Here is a 15,487-nt window from a genome sequence, read left to right as displayed (position 1 = left end):
CCTGAGGCCTCCGGTGCACCCCAGGACCTGCCATACTAAGGACCCTGATAGTTTATAACCGAATCTGTTGACAATGATGCAACCTCAGACCCTACAGCATATTCTCAAGGGGACAATATCACCCCCTAAGCTGCACTTTGGAAATTTTAGGAGCGTTTTCTTCTGACCGAGGGGGCATCTCTGGGGTGGAGGATTTTGACATCTTACAATGGACATGGCTCCCATGTCCATGGCTTGTGGCTTATAACATTAAAGGAAGCTACTAGACGTTCACGTCGATTTTAAAGTCTGTTCATAGTGTTCTGGGTCATGCTCTGAACTCTATTTTTCATATTTTCACCAAGTGTTTAATTTTTTTTTCGTATTTTGAACAGTCTTAATGTAACTGAAAATTTCAAGTATGCAACAAGATTTCAAGTAAGTCAAGGTAAGAATGTTCTCTGACTTCTCAGGAACTTTTACTGACTATCTGGGCATTTTGAAAAGTCACTTGTCACCCCTAACAATGCACCTGCCACACTCACAATAGGGTCACTTATGAGGTGTGAGCATCTGACCACTTCATTCTATGACTTCATTTACTTGTGCCCAAGCATTGATGTTCTAAAATGCACATTGTTCTTTATAAGAAATTATTTCCTCTGATCTCTTAGTGTTACTTCGCTTGTGACACTGTATTGATTTTTTTTAAAAAAATATGTGTGCAGGCTGACTGGATTGTTTATTATTTTCATTTGGTGGTAATAAAAGTTATGTTGCAATATTTTGTCCAAAAAGGGGGTACTGGAGTTTGGAGGGGTAGCAGTAAATGAAACTGCCTCTGAGTGGGTAATAACGGTGGAAGGAAAAGGATAAACACCCCTGAAATGCAGCCCTGTCCACCAGAGGTGGTGGCCGGGGAAGGAAATGGAAGTTCTGAAAGACTTCTCTGGGAATTCAGGGTGAGCTGCAGCCTGCAGCTCGATAATCCTTCTTTCTGACTGCAGCCTGTGGGCCCTGGGCATCCAGGAAACCGGTAAGTGCTGTCAGCCTTAAATGGTCTCTAATATAATTGCTTTTATTCTAATGAGACCGTCTCCTAACCGAATTAGAAATGTTTCGATAGAAAACACAGACACAGTGAAAAAGCATAATGTGAGTACGTATACATGTGGAATATATTAGATGTGCCAACAGTTTAGAAGTATTTTTAGAGCTAAGATGGATGCTGCATTTTGGGAATTTTTATTCAGTTGTACTTGAGAATTTCCCATTTTGGGTACTGCTCTCCGGCAACGTGGACTTACCCGACTCACCCTGTGATCTTAGGCTCCTGGTGTTTCATGTCCCCCATGGACATGGATGGGAAAGTAGATACCAAAGAGCAAAGTTCCCTGGGGAATGAGGACATCCCTGTCTGCCGGGGTGCGCTTCCTGCTTAGACTGAATACGTGTCTGGAATTCATGTTTGCGTAGCATCTGTCAATGGTTCGTGAAACTCATATTCTAGGCAGGTCTTCATGGCATGTTCCACCTTCATAGAAGGAACTTTTCTCCTTTCTTTTGCTTACACTTCACTGACTGTACAGAAACACAAGACTCTAGGTGAGTGCACGTTATCCCCACCGGCCCTGTGTGTGCATGTGGGCACAAGCATTTCAGTATAAGGGACAAACATGCCTTAGCTCATGCTGATACGCATATATGTCACGAGTACTTAAAATACACTCCTGAATATATGTTGGTTGCCATGCATATATTTATAGCTTAGATGTTTTTACTTCTCCAATTCCAAGCAGCACGGAGAGCTTAGGTAACATTATGCAACCCTTCAGGGCAGAGAAGGGACTAGAATCCACAGGAGAAAATTGGGTTCCTTCCCCTAAGCCACGTATAAGTTGCAAAACACCATTTCATTTCTACTTCCAGTAAATTAAAAAGAAACCAATTTAAAGGTGTCTCGAATGAAAAACATTGTTAAGGACACCATCACTTTCACTGCTCTTCTCACTTCCTTTCTTTGGAAAGTCAATTAGGTTATTTATTTCCTTCGCCCTGGGACCTGTCTCTCTCCTGTGTTTTTATTGGTCTGTCGGGCTTCCCGTGGGAAGGCTCCAGTGAGAGACCTCCTCTCAGTGGCTGTGATTACAGGGCAGGATTACACCCACTTCTAGAGGTCAAGAGGCTCTCAGCCCAGCCCGCCAGCCCAGGCGTCTGCCTCTGATGGGCTGGGGACGCGGCGGGCCAGTGATCAATGGCCAGAACACACCGAGAGTTATTTTCACTTCAGCTCCAGAAATAGAGGTGGGGCAGCGCCAGCATCCAGCTGCTCACCGGAAGGAAACATCATTTAACCAAATTATTTCTTAAGAACTTAAAAATTAAAAATCAGAAACCCCAAGATTCGCAAAATTGGAAATTAGCAAACTCCAGGAGCCATAGTATCTTTCCTGTAATTAGATTTATGCAAAATAAAATTAAAGGCATCCCATAAATTACTTAGTGGATAATGAGTCCTTGACTGTCTCACTCAGAAATCGGTTTGTTTTGCAGGGATCCTTTAATCAGTTCCCCAGGAGGCCCATGTCTGGCAGCAGCTAAAATGCCATAGGTGGCCAGGTGAGCCGGAGGTGCCGTGTGCTTCAGAGCTATTTTCCTTAAGACAGCCTTGAATTTTGATCAACCTCTGTCCCAAGATCGGACACAATTGATGTTTTTCCCTTCAAAGATGTACAAACTAGCTACAGAGCAGTGGCAAGATGAGACCCCCTCCCGGGTCCACCATCAGGCCTTGTCTGGGGGACACAGAATGAAGGGACGTGACCCTGGCTGTCCAGGGAATGTCCAGGCTTCCCAAACTCACCCCGCTAGGTCATGAGCTTCTGTAAAAGAAGATGAGCAGCGAATTCTTTCATGTAGTCAGAAGTCACGGCTTCTGGACAAATCTAACACTTAGCAAAGTTTTATATTTATTTTGAAAAATGAAGTGTTGTAGAAGATAAAGCCCTAAAAATAGCTTGGGATTGTCTGGTGGAGCTGAACAGCAAGCCCTTTGGCGTTTCAGGAAATACTACAGAGTCTGTTGTTTTATCTTTGAACTTCAGTCTTGCCTTTGCTTTGAAGGAGAGTCAGGCCGTGACACTCTGTCTTCCTTATACTGGCGCTGTCTGCAGGACAGGCCTTGAAAGCAGGTCCCTGTAAAGAGCTCTGGCCACAAGGGACCAAGAACTGAGCTGCTGTCCCACCCCCTGAGAGTCCTCTTTCAGACATGAGTCCTAAAACAAAGGACTGCTCACCCCTACCCAAGGTCGGCTTTATCCTGAAAAAGTCTAGGAGCTAGTCTGTTTTAAAAATTCTTATAGAATGAAGTCTTACCTGGAACAAAATTTCTCAGATGTTCCCTGTTTAGCTTTGTTTTTATTGATCAGAAACACAGCTGCTGGAAGAAGCCCTAGGCAGCCCCCTACATTGTTTCCATGGGAATCAGGGAACCCCAGACTCCTGTGACGAACCAGGGTAGACGTGTGTACCCTCAGCAGACCGCTGGGTGCCTGGAGGAGGGGGCAGGAAATGCTTTCGACGGTCTTTCTTCATTGGGAGTCAGAGGGCTTGTAGAACATAGGGTGCTGGCCTCCACTGCCAGGGTTTTGCACTCAGTATGTCTGGCGCCTGAGAATCTGCATTTCTAACAAGGTGGGTTTTGGGGGGCTGCTACTGGTGCTGGCCCAGGTACTGCACTTTGACGTGACTAGACCAAGGATTCTGGATTTTGAAGCTCAAGTAGTTTATCCCTGGGGCAGCTCCACATCCTCACTCACAACCTACTTGGCAACAACAGGTCAGCGGGTGGCAACTGCTGAAACTTCGCTGCAGGGTAATACTGACACCCCTATTCAGAGCCTTATTCTTTTAGCTTAGACTTTGGTCCATATTAAAATGCAGATGTTCGTTGGTGAAGGATCAAGAGTTCATTCAACAAACATTTGTTGAGCATATTCTACATACCAGGCACTGAACTGAGCTGAACTCTAGGGATTTGGAAATAATAGACAGTCTATTATACATAAGGGGCATGCCCTGTAGGAGCTTATGCTGTGGGGAGGCAGTTGGATAAATCAATATTTACAGTTCTTGCAAAGTAGGGAATAATGATGTCTCCTGAAAAATTATTACGAGGTAGTGTTAAAAGAGGCTACAGATGCTAGGGCCCCCATGTACACAGGAGTTATACATGCTGTTATTAAAATTCTCTCTGGATTTTTTTTTCCATCAAAAAAAAAAAAAGATAACCTATAGAGAAGTCATCAAAAGGAGAATGAAAAGGGTCAGGACAGCACCACTTTGGGATATAGTTTAGTGAGGGCTTCTCTGCCAGGTCACTCAGCTGAACCTTCAAGGGCAAGATCATCCCCTCCCTTATCAGGGGCTTAGTAAGGCAGAAGGGGCACAGAATATTAGGTTTTGGAATTCCTGAAGAGGATGAGGAAGGGGGGATTTCAACAAAGAAATAAGGTCAGAGAAGTAACTGGGAACAATGTCACAATTCTGTCCAGAGTCTGCACTGGAAGGGGGTAATTAAGATGAGATTGATTGGGATGTTGAAAATAACATAAGACAAAAAAAAAAGTGCAGGAAATGGAAGCGCAGGCACAGCATTGGGAGAAACTGGAACAGAAAAACTGAAAGATAACGTGCGCAGAAAACCAAGCTTCCCAGAGCAGTCCAAAAATGTCTAGAAAAGATAGGTGGGATCAGGGCTCTTACAGTCGTTTTTGGGGTCTGGCTGGTTGCTGCTCATAAACCTAAACTGGAGAGACAAGAGCTGGTGGAAGGAAATCAGGGTTAATGAGGGGCCAGTATCTGAGGACATGGTCGGCTCCCGTCTCAAAGTCCATCTCCTCAGGCTGGGAAGAAGCAGGGACTTCTGTGGAAGAGTACTAAAAAAGGGGAAGGCAAAAAGATCTGTGTCAGCAGGATCTCACAGAAGTAGGGAGAGGTTTCCAGGAGCCACATTCATGCCCCTTTTTCTTCCAAGTTTGGTCTTGACCTGATCTGTCATGGCGCAGGTGGGCTTGCTTTTGACTATGGTCACAAGACTTTGGCTTACTCCAGGTCTTGTTTCTACTTTCATCTTCATCTCCACCAATCTGGTCTGGATTTCTGTAGTTTTGTCTGCAAGAAATTATAAGCCAATGCCAAGGACAAACAGGCCAAGGACAAGGAACTTAGGCTGCCAGGCTGGTGACAGGGCCAGTGCTGCCATATATGGGACCAACTTGAGAATTAGAAAAAGGTGCCCTCTCCACATAGATTTTAACAGGGACCCTTCTGGGACCATGAACTAGGAAATGTTGTCCCTCCCACCCCACTTACCCAGGGCACTGGGGAACAGAAACATGTTTCCAACGAGCCTTCAAACTAAGTAGACCCCCAGTTGACACTGCTGGTGTATTCATGCCCTGGGTCACTACTGTGGCCCTACAGGTGTTTCATTCACTCTGGTTAGTAGCAGCTGGCAGGAGAGAGCAGGCTTTAGGTCTTTGTAGTAACACTGTGGGATCTGTACTTGGGGAAACTTCTCTGTGGCTTCCCTTTGACTGCAAAACAAGGCAGTCTGAGAAATAAGGCATGCTCCAGATATGTGACCCAAGCAGCCCCTGCCGCCATCCTCTTTTGGAATCTGTGGCTGGAGCAGATCCATCTGCAGGTACCCTCTGGTCCTTGATAGAAAGCTGCTTCATCACCTTGCTATGTCTCCTCTAGAAGCTGCCCTTCCTGACAGAAACCCTGCCATGTAGGTAAGAACTATTATCAACAATATACAGGTGAAGAAACTAGATCCCAGAGAAATTGACTTGCCCACGGTCTTAAGACAAGGAAACTTGTCAAAACAAAGGCTAGAAATGGATGCTCGGGATCAGATTATTTTCATTATTCCAGAAAGTTCTGTGTTGACTGATAGAAGAAACATAAAAGTCCCTAAGAGAGCACCAAAGTCCCTGAGAGTCCCTAAAAGTCCCTAAGAGAAATGTGTGCTACCTATATTATTCTCAATTTTTATGGTAAAAAAAGGTGAGATTATCAATAACTTGTAATCTAATATATTGGAAATATCACCAATTCACCATATGACAAATATGAAGCAATATTAGTGAGATATTTCCACATCTTATTTTCCCTACTTAGTCCTTGAAATCTGTGTGTACTTTTCACTTACATCCCAACTTAAATGCCTAATTTTCATTGGAAATACCCAACCTATAATGTAGATGTCATAAAATTTACAACCAAAAATTAAATTCATGAACTCACATTGGTCCAGGCAGACTTAAAGTTTTCCAATAACTGCATTGAACTCGAGTTTTGCAGTTAAATTTGCATTAATTTGGAATAAAGAATATTTTAAACTTCATTTCCTCAATGGCAGTAGCCACCTTTCAAGATGGCTGCTGTGTTGGAGAGTGAAACCCTAACATGTTGGCATCCTCTCAGGAACTTCTGGTCTAGCAGATCCAGTGTGAGGTTGGGTCCCTGTATTATCACTAGTGCAGTCTTGTCCCTTGAGAGCCATAGTAAAAGTCAGTTTTCCTCACTCTTCCCTTCATCTTCCATTCTCCATCCTCACACACCTCTTTTTGTGGCCTCCCCTAACCTAATTCAAGTCTCTCCTCCTGCTTCCCAGCCTGCCTGCCTACACCCACTCCAGAAGATGGAGGTCACGGTGCCCCAAGGGAGGTGGTGTCTTTAGTACCAGTAGCTCTCTAACTTTTAGGATAGAAACAGACAAACTGGGAGATAGTGGATTCTTGAGAGTCTAGGGTGACCTGGCCAATATGATGTACCTTTCTTTCCTTCTGGAATGTCTTTGACTGCTCTAGGACTCTGATCCTTCTCTATTTTTAAAAGTGGGTCTATCTTGGGCCTCCCTGGTGGTGCAAGGGGTTAAGCACACACTGTGAAGTGATACGCTGCCTCTGTAGCACAAGTTCGATCCCCGGGCAGCCAGGGAGCAACCCACATGGCGCAGCAGACCTCTCCTGTCTCGCCCGCTGCTCCCCTCAGCAGTGTATTTCAGTCAGTCTGCCTGTTCTGTTCCCCACTCTGTCTCTGGTGAATCCTCTCACCCTCCACATGTCTGGCCTGTACCCCTGCTCTTGTATGCATAAATAAATAAATCTTTCAAAAAAAAAAAAAAGTCTATCTTGAGAGAGTCTGAATGTCTGAATTTAAGTTGGATTTTCACTGTAACTAGAAATGGGGTAAGTAGGTTGAGACTTAACATATCTCATTCACTGAGCTGGATTCAGAGTGTTGCTTCTGCGTGGTTTTCAGGAATGCCTGAGTAATTATTCCTTTAGCCCTCTAAGCATGCGCGCATATGTAGACCTGTTCCCCTACGCATGAAACCTTGGCACATTCTCTGCTACCTTCCAGGAGGCGTGTCTCCTGCATCTTTCTTGTCCTGTAACTTCCTTGGATCCTGGTCCATAGGAATCAGGAACTCTATAAAATATTTTTCAGTTATGCCCAGTCCATCAATTAAAATCTCCATGTTGTTAATGCCTCAGCATCACTGAAAACACTACTGCTACCCTCCTCCTTTGTTCTCCTTGGGAGTTACAGGTGGGTTGATGTTAATGAGGGTGCAGGTCCAGGCTGGTCTGTGAAACCTGACCCAGAGTAAATTTGGTTATTAAACTCATCTTCTTAAACTCCCTAACTGAGGCTAGTTGATGTGAGCTGCTGGGAACACAGCGGTGCCAAACAGACAAGTAGGAGCCTGCCTGTCCCCTCGAATAGTTTACAATTGAAGTTAGTATGTGTCATAGCTTTCGAGGTTGCCAGTTTCCTTAAATGCATGTACAATTAGGACGTTTTCAAACACTTCTACTAATGAGCAAAAGAAGAATAGGGATGAAGTTACATTTCCCACTAGTTCCAAGAGATGTTCTGTTAAATAAATGTCCCAATGTCACTTAAGCTTGGGAGGTAACATTGCTTCTTGTTCCCTGCTAGGAATTCATTCAAGGCTGAAAAAGCCCTAGGAAGGAAACCTATTCGACTTGTTTTACCTGCACTTGACTAAACATAATTGATGATGAGACCTGCTTTTTCAGGGAACACTTGTGAACCACTCAGGAATTATCATTCTTTCAACTTATTTGGCACCTTCCAATTTTAAAGATTTTCAGTCTCCAGTAGGTTCTTTGTTATAAAATTTTGATAAGATCATCCAATCTAAGCAAATATGTAATGTAACTTGTATGTGTGTACAATTATGAAAATGTTCAACTTCTGGCATTTAGTCTCTTACAAAAGCTTGACCCAACACTGTCAAGTGTTTTATATTTTAACAATTTCATAATCCTTGAAATCTTAGAAGAAACTCTGTATGCTGATTTTTGAAATCTGAATATACTCATTATATTTTCATTGTTGCTCTATGATTTAACTTAGCGATCCCAGAGAACAGGGCATTTTGTTGCCCCGATGATTCAGTTAAATATGAAACTGAATGTAACTAAAATTAACTTGCATTCACTCGTTTAGTCAGGCAGCTGATCATCAGTAAAATCAGCCAACATTTATTTTTGAGGAACTAATAAATGCTGTGAACTAAGATATCAGGGATTCAGAAATGAAAAACACAGAGTAGTATTTACCCGCTAAGTGCTTACAGTGTGGCATGGAAGATTAACATGAAGCAAGTAATAACAATAAAGAGAAAGTACAAAAGACCTGTGAATAAAATCAGGAGGCCTCTTATCTCTAGAAAATAGAAAGGATATTAAAGAAATTATATGGTGAATGCCAGCCTCACACAGTGTATGTATACAGTTGAGAAATAACGAACTTTCTTCTTTTCCCAGAAAACACACACACACACAAAAGGGGCTCTTCTAAGTAGATCGAGTACTAGATAATCTGATTTTTTAATATTATCCACACATGATAATGATAATGTTCCATTGGGGTCTACTTAATGCTAAATATTTACCTCAATTTGGGAGTAGGTGGGATGTTAAAAAACAAGGAACCTCTGATGTTGGGGAAATTAAAAGATCCTTTGGTTCTACTTTTCCCAATTTTCTTTAAGAAAATGCATCATTTTATTACAAAATGTTTTCAAAAATGAGTGGAACTGAGTGTAACAAATATCACTGAAAAAATTCATAGCTGACAAGACTTTATTTTATTGAACTTTATTTTAGCAACGTCTTCATGGGGAAAAAATATGGAGCCCATATATCATCCAAAATAACAATATTTTTATTATATTAGAGAGACAAAGCCCAAATAATTGTTTGTAGCATTTCCAACAATAAAATCAATGGCCTAAATGTAAAATTAATTGGAAGCCAGAGTTCTAATACACTGTTTTGGCGATTAAGCACATTAGATTGAATTGTTTCGGAATGCCTAATTATTGTGTCTGCCACACTCATCCATTTGAGTCATTCCTAACATTTGGACTTCTGCCTAGTTCATTTCTGCAATTCCGCTGCAGTTGAGTGTTCTTTTTCTCTAACTATCCTCATTCTATGCAAAGTTCAAAGCTCTGAACCTCACTTTTGCAAATTCCAGATAAGTTGCTCAATCATTTGCTATAGTATTGATTCCCTTGCAAGGTGTAAGATGGTATTTTATTTTTTGTCTCGTAGGTTCATGATTTAAAAGTGCCTGTGTGAAGTCACTTCTACTGGAGACTGCAGCCTGGAAGAGCCTGTGTTCTAATCTGGTTTTTCTATCATCCACATGTGACCCTGACCTGCCACTTGGATGAAAATACCTCAGTTGTCTGACTTTGCCAATTGCTTGTTTTCAGAATTTAAAAAGGTAGAAGGGCGGAAAGAAATCCTCAGAGCTGAACATCTAAGTGGCTAATTTTCCAGCGTCTTTGATAACTGTGAGCATCAGAACTAAATATTCTCCCAAGGAGTGCCATGATATTGAAGTCACTTTATTAAAAACAGTTGTGTCTGCAAAACAGTCAAGAGACTCGACTTTACAGCCAGAGATGACACTGAGCATGCTTTTATGGCGACCCACAGTCTTCAAGTGGGGCCTCTTGATTGATGAGTGACTACCTGCTGATAAATTCTCTCCTTACTCTCTCTCCTGGATTGGACTTCATTAAGCAATTTATCACTGACCTTCAGACTTACATGTGGGATTTCCCACCACAATAGTTTTTGGAGTCATTGGAACTTGGATTGATTTCACCATTTAACAGAAACCAACAGAATCCAAATTACTTTACCATCATGGCTTTGAATGTGGCCCCCGTCAGAGATACAAAATGGCTGACATTGGAAGTCTGCAGACAGTTCCAAAGAGGAACATGCTCACGCTCTGATGAGGAATGCAAATTTGCTCACCCCCCCAAAAGTTGCCAGGTTGAGAATGGAAGAGTAATTGCCTGCTTTGATTCTCTAAAGGTAAGATAATGCATTTTATGTGGCATGTCAATTCTCTATTGAATTTTCTAACAAAATGCTTTTCGTTGTAATTTTCACGAACTTTAACAATCATTTCTAGATTTTTTTTTGTTTGGGTGACTCTTAGGAGATTCTCACACAAATATTTTCATATCAGGCATATACATAAATTTTTTACAGATCCATGTTTCAATTAAAAATACATGACAATGTATTTTTGGTCTGGCGTGACATTCGTGTACCCAAGAGTTTTAAATCAAAGTCTGGCTTGTGACAACTGAAGATAAATATTTTATTAACGTTTGATCTTCTGGAGGTTATAGAAAGGTGAAGACATTGAATGTGTCACTTTTGTGTGTCAGTGACTCCGATTCACCTCTTGAAGAATTTTCTTCTCTTGCGGCTTGCTTTCTTGACCAAGGGCTTCGTAAAATTCTTCTTAACATGCTTTTCATTTTCTGACAATTTCACAGTTCTGTCATCACTAACAAATTATTAAGCCCATATCCAGTAACTTTGACAACCTACTATGTGTAAGTTAATGCTTAACAGATCACAGGAAGAGTGAATGTGGGACAAGATGGTTCCCCTGATGATTCCACTAACTGGTAGGGAAGTCATTGTGATACCAGGCAAAAAGGGACCCATGTCTAAAGGCAGCAGAGAGAAGGGCTCCTGTTGTGGGACCATAGGAGGCAGAGGTGGCTTCCAGTGGACTGTCTGAAATATGTCTTTCGAGGCTGTGACACTTGTCTTGTCTACTGAGTTGGGTGGAGCTTGGACTTGAAGAAAATGAGGGCTTTAGGATGAAAGATTAATTGAAGGAAATGGGTGTGATTAAGCCTATAAATCTTTGAGATCTGTTTAACCTTAAAATTATGGATTGTGAGAATCCTAGATTGTGTAAGATGACATCATGATATTAATTTCAATGGAGATCAGTAGTTTGCATAGCTAAAAAAAAAAAGAGCTTAATGTTTTCTTCTCTGTAAAACTTCACAAAAAAATAAACTGAAAATGAGTGATCTATGATTTGAGAAATCATAGTTTTGTGAGTTTACAAAATGGTGACCTTACCCTAGTCTCGGGATTGAAGGGACTGGGTATGTTTTGGGGAAAAGTTTCATCTTAAGTAAGAAAATTATGTCTTATAAGATGTAAGTCAAATATTATGACTTTAAATCATATATTTAAGTCTATATTAAAGGGAAAATTTGTCAATATACTAAAAGCAGAACAACATATTTCTAGCCCAACAGAAGTCTTCAAAGAATTAAAATTTTAAAACCTAGATATGTTATTTACCTTACTAACCACTCCTGTTTTATACCTTGTTATTAAAATTTATGAGATTTTACATAAAATGATGAATTTTTTCACAGAATTATATTTTTACACAGAAATAAAGAGGTGTATAAATCACAATTCATATAAGCTCTAAGGCACATTTTCATTTCAGTTTTATTTTGCTTTTGGTCAAAAAAGTTAAATATACGATTATTCGATTATTCCATGATTATTCATGATGGGAAGTAGTGTAGATTAAAAACTAGATCATAAGAACTTCAAGGTCCAGAAAGAGGCCAGAGGCAAGAATTCATTTTCCTGGTCATCCCTATTCCTTCATTTTATTAACCCCAGCTGCCTCTGGTTGGATATTTCACATCCAACCAACATTTTAGTAAGTTTCATAAAACTTTTTCTTTTTAAGTAGGCAGAGAAATAAGTATTCTCCACCTGTATTCAGGCCATGTAGCTCTTGAATTATCAACAAGGAAAAAAACCCTCATTACCTCTCTGTGGACTCACTGGGACCACAGTTGTTTGAGAATCCCAACATATGGAAGAAGGATTAGGAACAGTTAGTGTGAAAATACCAACGAAGCCCAAGAATCAGGAACACTGTTCAGAAGAGAAGCTTGAAAAATCACGTGTCTAGTAGAGCCATTTTCAAGTGTAGAAGGATAGTTAAATATTGCCTTAAGTTGTCTGTTGTCTTTTAGAATTGTAAATTTCTAGGTTATTTGAGTGTGAGCTCTTGTATTTTAAAAGTTGTCAAACTGAAAAGAATGCAAAAAGAGCTCACAGGCACAAGAGGAAGACAGACCTGGTTCTAAATACCTGTTCAACCACTTTCCAGCGTGGGGCGGGTAATTTAACCTCTCTTTGTTCCCTCATCAGTAAGCAGCTACTGGCCAGAGAAACTGACTAAATGTGCAGAGTGCCCAGTACTGAGCCAGCACGTCCACCCCCTCACAGTAATTATAAGCATAATATATCTCAACAGGACCTGGCAAATATAAATAGATACTCCAGGGCCCCCCTGGTGGCGCAAGAGGTAAAGTCTCAGCACTATGAAGCAGTCTGCAGCCACTGCAGCATGAGTTCAATCCCCAGCCAGGGAGATACCCATATGGCACAGCAGACCTCTCCTGTCCCCCGTACTCAGTGTATATAGGATGATGCTCCCCCCAGCAGTGTATTTCAGTGGATCCACCTGTTCTGCTCCCCACTCTGTCTCTGATGAATCCTCTCATGCCTCCCCCCCACCCGTCCTACACCCCAGCTCTTGTATGCATAATTAAATAAAACACATCTTTAAAAAAATAGGCACTCAAAAAGGGTAGCTAAGACAAAAAAGGATGCTGCTGCTGCTGATGATAATGAAGTTAATTGATTTATTTCAAAAGGCTGTCACTCAGTGGAACCAGCCTGCAACCAAGGGCTTCAAGGACCTTGTGGTCTGACACACAGGGCTTGAAGGAGCCTGGCTGGGACAGAGTCTGACTGTAGCATTTGAGAGAATAGGATATAAATATAATTGATATAAATGAAATGATGTTATGTAAGAGGAAATATGTAATTCCTGATCTGCACGGTTACTACAAAGGCTAATAGGCCTATGCCACGCCAGGTGCAGGCTGTAGCGGCAGGATGGCACAGGGCAGGATCTCTCTGATCCTATGCAGACAGATGAAAGGAGAGTCCTGGAGCCCTCCGTGGATTTTTAGGCTTCTATTGAGAATTTACCAGTTATATGACAAGTAGGGGTGCCGGGGGGCCGGGAGGCTGGCAGGCCTCTCAGCCCCCAGCGAATCTTTACTCTTCCTGAGCTCTCCAGCATTCTCTTGTGGACTTTTTCTCTTCTCGTTCTTCTTTCTCTCCTTCCTTCTCTTCTTCTGGCCGTTCTGGCGTCCCCATGACGCCGCCCTTACAGGCCCAGTCTCAGCCCAGGTATACCCACCTACGTTTGCCCACATTGCACTCCAGGTGCCCACCACCAGGCATGCATTCAGGACCGCAGGGATCCATCATCAACGCTGATGGCGGGAGGGCAGAAAAGCCTGACAATCATTTACCCTCCACAGGCCCAGGCTGCACTGGGTGAGGACTGGTGGCGGCAGTTCCGTGCCCCTCATGCCACGGGAGCCCAACACAGCAAAGCCGTCAGCTTTGATGACGGGCTTTACAGACATCAGACTCTTAACACGTGCAAACCCTTTTCCTCTGTGAGTGGTAATTCCTCAGTGATGCAAACTAGTCATGGCATTAATGGAAATCCAGTTGAAGGCAGACATCTTATTGTCGTTGTGATGTATTCCCAATATTTTCTGCAAACACTGTGGAGTAATTTTATTCAATATGCAGAAGGAATCTGTGTTGGCCTATCAGTGCAAAGACAAGTCAATTGTGAGCCTGAGATCATCCCTGTTTGTTTTTGTGATGAGTTAATTTGTATACATGAGTAAAACGTCCCTAAGTACATACTAAACAAATGTGTGGGTGTTTGGAAAAGAGATTTGCCGAGGTCTTTGGCAAGAGAGTTGTCCATATATAAATACTTTGATAAAAGATGTTCCAGAAAAAGCAACATTCTTACAGTGATATTTGCATTTTATTCATCACTATTACCTTATTGCATTTTATATGTAACTACTGGGCAAGCAAGCGTGTGTGCCTGCCTGTGTGAGCTTTTTTAACACCAGCATTATTATGAACAATGGAGTTGCTTAAATCTTTTTGGGAAACCCAGATTACATTCCAGAACACAATGTTCTGCAAGTTGGGTTAACCTGACAAAATAAAATTTGCTCTCTGAACAACCAACTCCCTTGGCACTAAGGCTTTGACCAAGCTAACCCCACGCCCACATCTTTCTAATTCTTAAAGTCATTTCAAACCTCACGGTGGAGATACCTGTTACCGATAGGAATTCATCTGGATTGTTTTTTAAATGGAAACATGTGGAAGGGAGTAAGTGAATTAGCTTTAATATTTATTGAGAGTAAAGGTTTCTTCAGCTTTTCCCACTTTCACAGAGTATTTCATCTATTGCATAAACATTTGAATTCCAACTCAGCTTTAAAAAAAGGAGACAATTTAAAAAATCATATTGCTCATTTTGGTTAAAAAGACTCTCCTAGAGTATTTGGGGAGGCAGTTAGAGCTTACATAATATTTCATAATAAAAATTGAGAGACAGTGTGATTCTTTAAAACCTAAGCCAGAAATTGTCCCTCTGCTATTCAGGGATGCCAGTGGGGTCTCCTGTCTTACCCCAGTAAAGACCAATCCCCACCGAGGCTGTCTCAGCCCTGTGAGGTCTGCCTCCACCCCGTCATACACTGGCCCCAACCCAACCCCCTCTAGCCACCATCTCTTCCTACCCCCTAATGTAGCAACAGGCTTCCAGCTCAGGACACTTACACTTGTTCTTTGCTCTACCTGGAACACTCTTGTCTCAGTTGTAAGAGCAGTTCGTTCCTTCACTGCCTTCAGGCTCCTGATCAAAAATGCCAACTTACCGGTGAGGCTTTCCTGCCAATCTCTTTTCAAGTCATAATTCCCCTCTGCTGGGCTCCCACTCACTCATCATCTTGCCTTACTATTATTCTCTGTAGCACTAATCTCCATCTGACATCCTATAGGCTGACTTGTTTTTTGTTTCTGTGCCTTCCTGCTCCTTTCTGCTAGGTTACAAGCTCCTGGTAGAGAGGGTCTGAATCTGTTTTGATAACTGTTGTAACCCCAGAGCCTAGAACAGTGTCTTGAGCACAGAAGGTACCCTG

At 42.0% G+C, this 15,487-nt stretch overlaps 1 protein-coding gene across 5 annotated transcripts in view; it reads left to right on the top strand.

Annotated features, from left to right (window-relative positions):
• Positions 1-15,487, top strand: part of MBNL2 (muscleblind like splicing regulator 2) — a 152,737-nt gene that overhangs the window by 39,109 nt on the left and 98,141 nt on the right. For all 5 annotated transcript variants that reach the window (XM_037528777.2, XM_037528775.2, XM_037528778.2 and 2 more), the window contains exon 2: positions 9,642-10,418. In XM_037528777.2, coding sequence (XP_037384674.1) covers positions 10,245-10,418 — 174 coding nt within the window. In that variant the 5' untranslated portion in view covers positions 9,642-10,244. The remainder of the gene's footprint in view (positions 1-9,641; positions 10,419-15,487) is intronic.

The sequence above is a fragment of the Talpa occidentalis genome, unplaced genomic scaffold, assembly GCF_014898055.3.
Source record: "Talpa occidentalis isolate TD23 unplaced genomic scaffold, MPIMG_talOcc4v2.1 talOcc4.5, whole genome shotgun sequence".
NCBI lineage: Eukaryota > Metazoa > Chordata > Mammalia > Eulipotyphla > Talpidae > Talpa > Talpa occidentalis.
The sequence above is the reverse complement of the archived record's forward strand: the minus strand, read 5'-3'. Positions and strand labels throughout refer to the sequence as shown.